The 8691-nt window shown below is 33.7% G+C and overlaps 1 protein-coding gene and 1 long non-coding RNA gene across 2 annotated transcripts; one reads left to right on the forward strand and one right to left on the reverse strand.

Moving 5' to 3' along the window:
• Positions 1-1493: 1493 nt before the first annotated feature.
• Positions 1494-2051, forward strand: LOC125503491 (the record flags this gene model as incomplete). Its single annotated transcript, XM_048663944.1, is given in 3 exon segments — positions 1494-1539; positions 1666-1884; positions 1968-2051. Coding segments are annotated over 2 exon segments (302 nt in total), but the record flags the coding sequence as incomplete, so codon positions are not given.
• Positions 2052-2380: 329 nt separating this feature from the next.
• Positions 2381-6733, reverse strand: LOC109544426. Its single transcript, XR_002172579.2, has 2 exons — positions 6004-6733; positions 2381-3553 (listed from the first exon to the last, which is right to left on the reverse strand). It is a non-coding gene; the product is annotated as an uncharacterized LOC109544426 (long non-coding RNA).
• Positions 6734-8691: the final 1958 nt, after the last annotated feature.

The raw sequence follows: 8691 nt of genomic DNA on the forward strand, positions 1-8691 counted from the left end.
GACTGTGTTAATTTCTGTTTTTCGATTTAATGTTAAATTTATTATTTAACTTACATGTACAGGGTGGATCAAAAAATACTTAACATAATTTTGATGTGGGATCTCAAATGTGTCTTCTGTTCGCAATTTCGGAATCTTTGGACATTTACAGCTTAATATGTTTTGTAAACGCTGAAAAACTTAAATGAATGCATCTTTTTCTGATTAATGTTGAGTTATTTTGCGCGAGTAGTGCGAGAAATGTAGAATCGTTTTATGTAGGTACCTAAATTACAATAATATTTTATACATATTTTCATCAATCATTTTATTATGTTGTGTCATTATATTGATAGGGGTTTTAATTATTGTTCCCTTTTTAAAGTAGATTTTTTTGACTTATTAAATCCTTATAAAACATTTTAATAATTTAAGTACATACGAAAAATTACGGTCAATTTCAGTTTGGCGATTTTTTTAACCTTGATGGCAGATATATTTTCGACTCAGGATGTTCAAGATGAAGACTCGACATCGATTTAATGGGAGTTTTTTAGGGAAGACACCTTATATTTTTTTCAACGCTAATTGCAGATCGACGAGTCTCTTTCGAAATTAAAAAACATTTGGCATGGCAAAAAAAACCATGATTAACATGAAAAAACGCAAACGTTAACGCGAAATGAGTAAAAGTTAGGTCTGAAAAAACCTACCTACATTCAAGATTATGTGCGTTATTAAATTAGATTCCCACAGGATGCCTTTAAACCTTTGAAAGGTATGTACTCAGACCACTAATGCAAATTACGCCCTTCGCACACACCCAACTCGATAATGGACCTAAATATAGGCTTTACAAAAAAGATGGGCAATATCGCTAATTACCCAGATATGAGGGTCATTTGTATAGGAATATGCCAACGGGGTTTCTCCGAAAACAGTCTCTACTGAAGTGTTTCACAGGCATTACCAACATGTAGATCCGCGAAAAAAGAAAAAAAAAATTAAATTAAGTACGCTTTATTATATTCTTTGCTTGCGAACCAAAAGTAAGTAGATTTGAAAATACGGTAAGACTACCAATAGAAACCGAAACCATTCGAAAAGGCCCATTTGAACTGAGGCATTTTACAAAAAATCATCAATGCGCTATTAAAGGATGCTTAAGTAACATAAAAAATCTAAAAAATTGTGCATTCTGGGTTGTTGCCCAAAACACCAACAGTAAAATTAAATATTTCTCCAAGTTAGACCACAATGTCCTTTGCGATCTGGTGAACAGGAAAGGGATATCGGAAACGCTAAAGATATATCTTATCACTAAATTCCAGTTTGCTAAAAAATATATTAAGCTTAACATATTTTTGCTATAAGCAAGCTCAGGTTTTGTGTTTTCCAATGATATTTGAACGGAAATTACAGCGGTCTGCAATACGTCTTATCTCTTGAGGTTTTACAATCTTCAAGTTGTATTGCCGATTTTTTTTGCCAACTACTTTCCATTTGTACTTTGATCAAAGTGGTGCGATATTTTCGTTATAGAGCGTATCAATATTTTCGGTATGTTCTTTGCCTTTTATCCAGTAAATAATTTTTTTAGTGATGACATTGGTTTAAAAGCTGATTTTATCAAGGCAGGAAAGCTAAGAGTACCTACTTTTGCTAATAATTTTTCTTTCCTTGCAGGATGGATTCCGTTTCTCCAACCCAATCTTCGCAAGCAATTCGCGAAAAAATCGTTCGAAAATCGTTTCCGATGCGATTAATCAGAAAATTAAGCGGCTCCAGTTTAAAGTCGCCTAATTCGCGATGTTCTTCCGGTTCCATTCCGTCCACTCCAAGTACGCCCAAAAGCCCTTTCAGTTGCTACCGTTTCGATGAAGATATTGTGGAGTTGTTCAGAAGGTGAGAGGAAAATGTGTTATCGTATAATAAATAATAAATACGTAATTTTCTTGCGTTAATGCGCTCAATTATTTTTTTTTCAGAGCAGAACTTTCTTCGAGTCCACATTCGGCTTCGCCCAATTCCATCACCAGTCCTGTGTTTGCATCATGTTGTCATAAATTGAGGTGAGTGTTGTATTATTATCATTATTTTATTTCTTCATAGATCGCAATTGAAAATTGTACGGAACAATCGGAATGAATATTAGGCGACTATGGGTAGATTCCAGTAGGACTTGGTTATATCTAGGTACTTACATTTTTTACGTTGCCTAAAAGTTTCTCGAAAATTTAACTTTCTAGTCTAAGATTTCAAAACATTAAAAGCGTTAGATGCTGACAAAAAGTTCAGTGTTCTTCGGGATGCGGTTTCTATCTTAAACACCCTTCTGAGGAGAATTGATTATTCACTCTCCTCTCATTTTGATATTTAGGAACATTAAAAAGTCTGCAACTTAATTGAATGCTCAATTTAATAACGTTTAGAACACTATCGGTTAAATATGTTGAATTCATCTTAGAAACTAAATTAATAAATCTAAAAGACTTTCAACGGTGTAACAGATAATTTATTTAACAATTTACAGGTATTGAAGTTGTCGAATTTAATTGTTTACTTCATCCGGCACATTAGCAAAATATGTTTATAAAAATATGCAAGAATAATTTATCTCAGTTCAGCATATTACCTTTAACGGTCAACCGAAATGTTACAGTTATAAATGTAATAAATTGCTGATTATTGGCCATTATATCAATTATTCTTAACTAAACTCACTGTAGCGCAACAGTAATACAGAAATAATTAACTCGGTTACTGTGCAGAATAATATGTGGCCAATTTTTTATGAAAGACTTCACAAAACAATTCGCGGGATAAAAAATATTCTCCAAATTCTACAATAGTGTAACTTTATGGACTAGATCCACACTAACATCTTGTATTGTATTTATAAACAACAAACCAACGATTTACTTAATAATAATATTGTCATATGTGTATAGGTAATAGATATAAGTGCGTATAGTCTAGGAAAATTTAACAACTTTAATAATTTCGCGAACTAGAAAATATGCTTAAATCTCTACCAATATACTTTGTACCTATATCTATCTATTTCTATGGAAACTTAGTATCTCTAACAGTAAATATCTTAAGTTTCTAGAACTTCAAGCATAAAAAACCTGATATATGGAAAACACTAGTTTTTTTGGCGGAACTATTAAATTGCTCGTATCAGGGAAAACTGATTAGGGTAACTCTAGAGTGCGGTTGCTTCTGAATATTCTATAAAGCGCTTGATCGATTGATGGGATGGGATGAATGTATTGCAGAACGATTTGTTAAATTTGAAAAAATTGATATGCTATTTTCGCGACTAAAATTAAACCTGGATTCGGGCGGTTCAAGTCATCTCGGCCTTTGTATTTTAACAATGTTGCTTCATCAGCAAGTTTACCATTTTGAAGACTCTCCAAGGCGCCACTAGTGCAGAAGTGGAAGAACTGGAGCCGGATGCTTCATTTGCACTTCTGGCAGGCGATTGCGGAAGAGTGGCATTCGATCCTTTGTTGGATGACTCTTTTTGGCCATTGCCATTGTTTAGTGCTGGGGAAGTCATTTTTAACTGAAATAAAACTATTTTTTAACATTAGGATTTCAACGAGAAAATTTAAAGCACAGGCATATCTAAATTGGTGTAGGTTTAAGTATTTATTGAATTCGCTTCGACACCGCGCTCTTTCCAACAAAGAAACAAGCAAATACGGCCGGAAAGTACCATGTCGGAACATTGAATACAACCTAAATTTTATTCACAAATCTAATCTTGAATGTTGTTTGTGTCGCCCACTTTTATGGCATTGTCCTAGTTTTTCAAGCACATGCTTTACTACGGAATTATCTGGTTTAATTAAAAGTTCTGTGTATTTTAATGTAGCGTTTCCTCAACTCTGCGGCTGTTTTTTGTGCTCATTACTCCCGTATAAATATGTATATGTGGCGAATTTTAATGTTAGGCATGAAAACCGCCAGAAAATGTCGTGTTTTGCTGCTTAATCTAAAAGAAACTCTTTCTCGGGAAATATCAAACGAGCGAACCAAAACTGTTAAGTCTATTTTAGGTTACACATCATTAGTTAAGGGAAAGGATGATTGATTGACTATGATGAATTCTGTTTTTTGTTTCAATATGCACGTATCTTATGCTGGAGCCCAGAATAGAACAGATTTATTAGAGTAGAGCAGAAACTGCAGAAATCTTTCCCAATGGTGTGTTTTTTATCTCAATTTCGTCGGTTAGTGCGCATTCGGATCAAAAAACTCTGGCGTAGCCATTGGCACCAAATTTTAAACGGTTTTTAGTTCAAGACATTGAACTATAAAATTCATATAATGTCCAAATCATCTAGGCAAAATTCCTTCGAATCACACTTTCGATGTTGTAAAAGTAAAACTCGAATGTTTACGTATTCTTATTTGAACTTTAGAACCTGCAGTTATGATGTCACCAATACGTTGACTTTATTTATATCCCCGAGGTTATGGGTTAATCAAATCTTGCTGATCAATGCAGTGATGTAATAAAAATCACACCTGCAGAAGAAAGCCAGATGCAAGTTACATACGTGAGCCAGTTAGCTAACAGAGAAAAAAGAGAAAATGGCAGTAAAATCGATGTTATCATACAAGTTTATGGGTGTTAGATGTTAGGTTTTCCTATATTATGTCGTCAAGTTTCTGTTAAATCGAAATCGAAAATCGATTAAAATTTCCCTCGTTAGTTTCTTCAATCTATTAAAAAACAAGTTAATGAGCAACGGGTAGTGGAAATGTATTATTCAATACGAAGAGCCTATTATATGCCAGATTATCTGATTTCAACTATTAAAGCGGTCTTTTCAGGACTTTTTACATGCCAACTGTGCATGTAACCAAATTATACATGCATGAAGTACACCCACGAAATTTAATAGCGACCTAGTTCCCAGTTAGAAGAAAAAAAACAAAACAATAAATGGTCTTGCACAGGAAAATAAAAACGTTGATGCGATTGTTTGTTATTATTATTGATGATGTTGATGTTGCTTAATCACTACTTTTGTCTAGTTGTGGACTAGTTTTACATACAAATTGGTTCTAAATAGTTATTGATCAATAGCTCTGCAAGTGGTTTGAAAATGTGCTAAAACTTCAGCCAATCCGCATAGAATCAAACCGTAAAACAACATTTTTTTCTAGTAACTTTTTCTTCAAACGGACGTTTTTGATAATTTTGCAACTTTTGCTGTGGGCATAAAAATTCGTTTTTTTTTTTGGTTTTTCTGCGAACATAGTCGAAATATCGCGATAATGATCCACTAAAACAAGACAAACGGGAAAGGATATTGACGAAATTGCACACATTTGTTCTATTTTTATTTTTCATTAACGCATCAATCATCTTGCATAACGCAACTGTTGCATTTCATCAAAACATGCATTATTATTTGCTACTTATTCCAGACTATTTTAGCAGTTCAATATTGACGGTCTTCTAAAACAGTTGCAAGCAATTTAACGCGATTGGAAAAAAATGGATTCACAAAGATTTTCCTGTTTTTCAAGCTCAGAGCAAGAAACACAGGTCTAAATAGTATGAAACTGGTGAGATTTTCGGGTTTTTATATCACCAAGGAAAATTATTTGTTGAACCAAGTTTTCATTCCGCGAGCTGAAAAGTTTGTAATTTAGTTTTGCAGATACAGATTAGCGAATTAGCCAATATTGAAAACACTCCTGCATTTTCAAAATTTAAAAACTCTTTGGCTGCAACGAGATTGGCTTGGGTTTTATCTAGGTTTAGCTGGTAACAAGTGGATTACAAAACAGTTGTTTCGACATTAACAAGAGAACATGTATAATCAGTGCATTAAATTTAGGTTGAATCAACCTTCTGGCTTTATCCGGAGATACCATTTTCAAGCAGAATTTAGTCATGCATTTGTTGGTTGTACCGTACAGTAAATTGCAATAAATAATGTATTTTCGAAGAGCTAATTGGCCCCTAATGAAAATCGTTGAATATCAAGCACTCACCTGCAGTGCGGGTTTCTGTCACCAAATTGAAAAATTCGGTTCGCAAATGTGCACTAATGATCAAAATTGTATTTGCCTAGATCTAGTATGGAACTAGTTGGCACTGACCCACTGACTACGATTTAAACTAGGCAATAGATTCTGTAGAAATGACTCGACTCCACACAACCGTACAGTTGGATACTCGTTCGATATTACATAGAGCGGTGATACATAATTTTTGCCTTTACTAAGGAAATTTTCATTTCCATTTCTACTTTATTTTGAGAATAATTTGTTGAATGTCCCAGCTTGGCATTGAAGCGGATTTCCCGTTCAGGCAACACCTCAGTCGTTTCCCGAAAAAAATGGTAAAAAGCTGAATTAAAGCTAACTATATACAGGGTGATGCACTAAAAAAAGTTAAAGCATATGTATGTACACCTCTCTAAAGCATTCTCCTTTTAAACAATCTTCTTATTGCCAATAATCACTAAGTTTTTTCTCTTCATCAGAGTCAGTCTATAGAATCAATTTGTCCTTTTGAACGTGGTTTGAGTAGGTAGTTGCTACATAATCTGGCCTTTAAATTTCCTGCTGCGGTCGGATTATTTCTGTTTATCGGCAGTTTCCATCGTATTTTTGGAACTTTCATTACTTCCACTTGATTCTGGGTATTTTAATATTCGACCCTTATTTGTATTTCGTGAACTTTTGCTCTTCTTTGGGTCAGTCCTTCATTAAAGTCCGGTCTTTCTCTAAAAAAACGAACTTTCATTAAATTTTCAGAACACGTCTTAGTGTGTGTTAGTGTTTTTATTACTTTCAGAAAAACTCAATGAACTTAGAGTAAGAAAATAATACTTTTTAAACGAAATAGTTCAACTGGCACGTACAGAAATATATTCAAAAAAACCCTCAAATTGCTTCCAAGAACCGCAGATTTGCTTATCGTTGACAGACAGGGACTAATTACAAATTCTATAAATGTGAGTGAAGAAAGTTATGTTATTAAATATTTAAAAAAATATATTTTATTTACGTTTCCGCATTTTCAGTCTAGTTTTGGGACTAGTTAAAAAGGAAAACAGATTTTAGTTGAAAGTTGATATAACGAGCGAAACTAGATGAATTCGCATTACAACGTTGAAGTTCAATATAATGTAAAATTCGTTTGATATTTGTTTAATTTGTATGTTAGTGAGTGTTGTAAAGAGCAAGAGGCAAAAAGGCGGTTTTCCTCTAAAGCCGGAGCAAATAAAATGCAGAGAAACAGTTTCATTTTATTATTTTGAATAATTTTTCTTTTGCCAAAACGACTTTTTAGCAATATTCAAATAACCTACTTTTTTCAAACACATCCAGTTGTATTGACTACTGTTTTTCTTCATAACGAAAAGTAAATTCAGCGAGAACGTCTGCTTTTGTAGTACCTCTCATGCGGAAATGTTTATCGGCGCTGGCGCGTTTTGGGAAATTGAGAAAATTTGGAAACGACCCCGCACTTTGTTGGGCTTAGGGGCATTGTGTCAGGGCCAAAGGGTTTTGGGGTGAGCTGGATGCATTTCCAAATGTTATTGCTTTGCCGAGGTCGTTACATTTTCGAAGGTTTCGTCGCATTCAAATTCAATTTCAGTTGGAAAGTATTTGGAAAAAATCGTAATATTTATGTAGGAAAATCGAGCTATGCTGTTTGTACGGCGAAGATATTGTGAATATTCTGGCGGAGTTTGAAGGATTCGACAAAGACTTTCCATTTCAAACGATTATTTAAAAAATTCGAAGTGAGCTGAATATGGGCCAAACTTGATCGCTACATTCAATGAAAAACCAGTAGAAAAACCTATGAAAAAAATTTAATAGGTACTTAGATCTTTATGGGGATAAAGCACAGTTGCAAAAAGTCGCATTTAATATTTTCTTAAAGCTTCTATTTTCGGTTCAAGTTTAATAATTACGAAGTTTGTTGAAGAAAGCGACAGGAAAATATTCGTCTTTTCCAATACAGCGACTTCCTACATTCAATATTTAGATTTATTTAGTGCATAAAGTATACTTGATGGATAAACGGCTTTATTACGTGAAAGAATCCAATGTAATTTTCACTAGCAGATGTCAGTGAGTTTGAACGTCGGAAGCTCGGATTTAGATAAAAATATCTCAGGAGAAACGCGGTAAAACAGGATACAAGCAATGGATAATAAAATCGACTTGCTAAAAATAATTTAAGCATTTGATTTGTAAAATTCAAAATATATTCGAGTTGAAATCGATGGTATGACTAGTACGTAAATATCTTCAAAGGTAGGATCCGAGCAGTCATTTCAATGGTCAAATACACAGTGGAAGTTTTTATTAGACGTCTTGTTCCGCTTTTTCAACACATTATCGAAGATTTTTAGATTGAAATTAAATTTACTGCCCAGTTAAATCTGAGAACAAGGCTGTCCTTGGAACATTTTTCATCTATCTATAAACTTGCCTCCATCAAGACAATTTTTGCATTATATTCGAATCACTGAAAGGTTTTACGAAAACGTTTAAAAGGAACGTAAAAAAAATCGGAAACACAAAACCCTAAAAAGTCAAAATGGAAAGAGGAACAGTTTTTTTCGTGTCACACTTTTTAATATAATGCGATTAATTAACCAGTTAAAAATGTTGTCGGTGCTCACTTTGTAAATACAGTTGAGTCCGGATGTAACGAAC

Source organism: Dendroctonus ponderosae, unplaced genomic scaffold, assembly GCF_020466585.1.
Source record: "Dendroctonus ponderosae isolate FM_Combo_2020 unplaced genomic scaffold, Dpon_F_20191213v2 Dpon_F_20191213_2, whole genome shotgun sequence".
In the NCBI taxonomy this organism is placed as follows: Eukaryota; Metazoa; Arthropoda; class Insecta; order Coleoptera; family Curculionidae; genus Dendroctonus; species Dendroctonus ponderosae.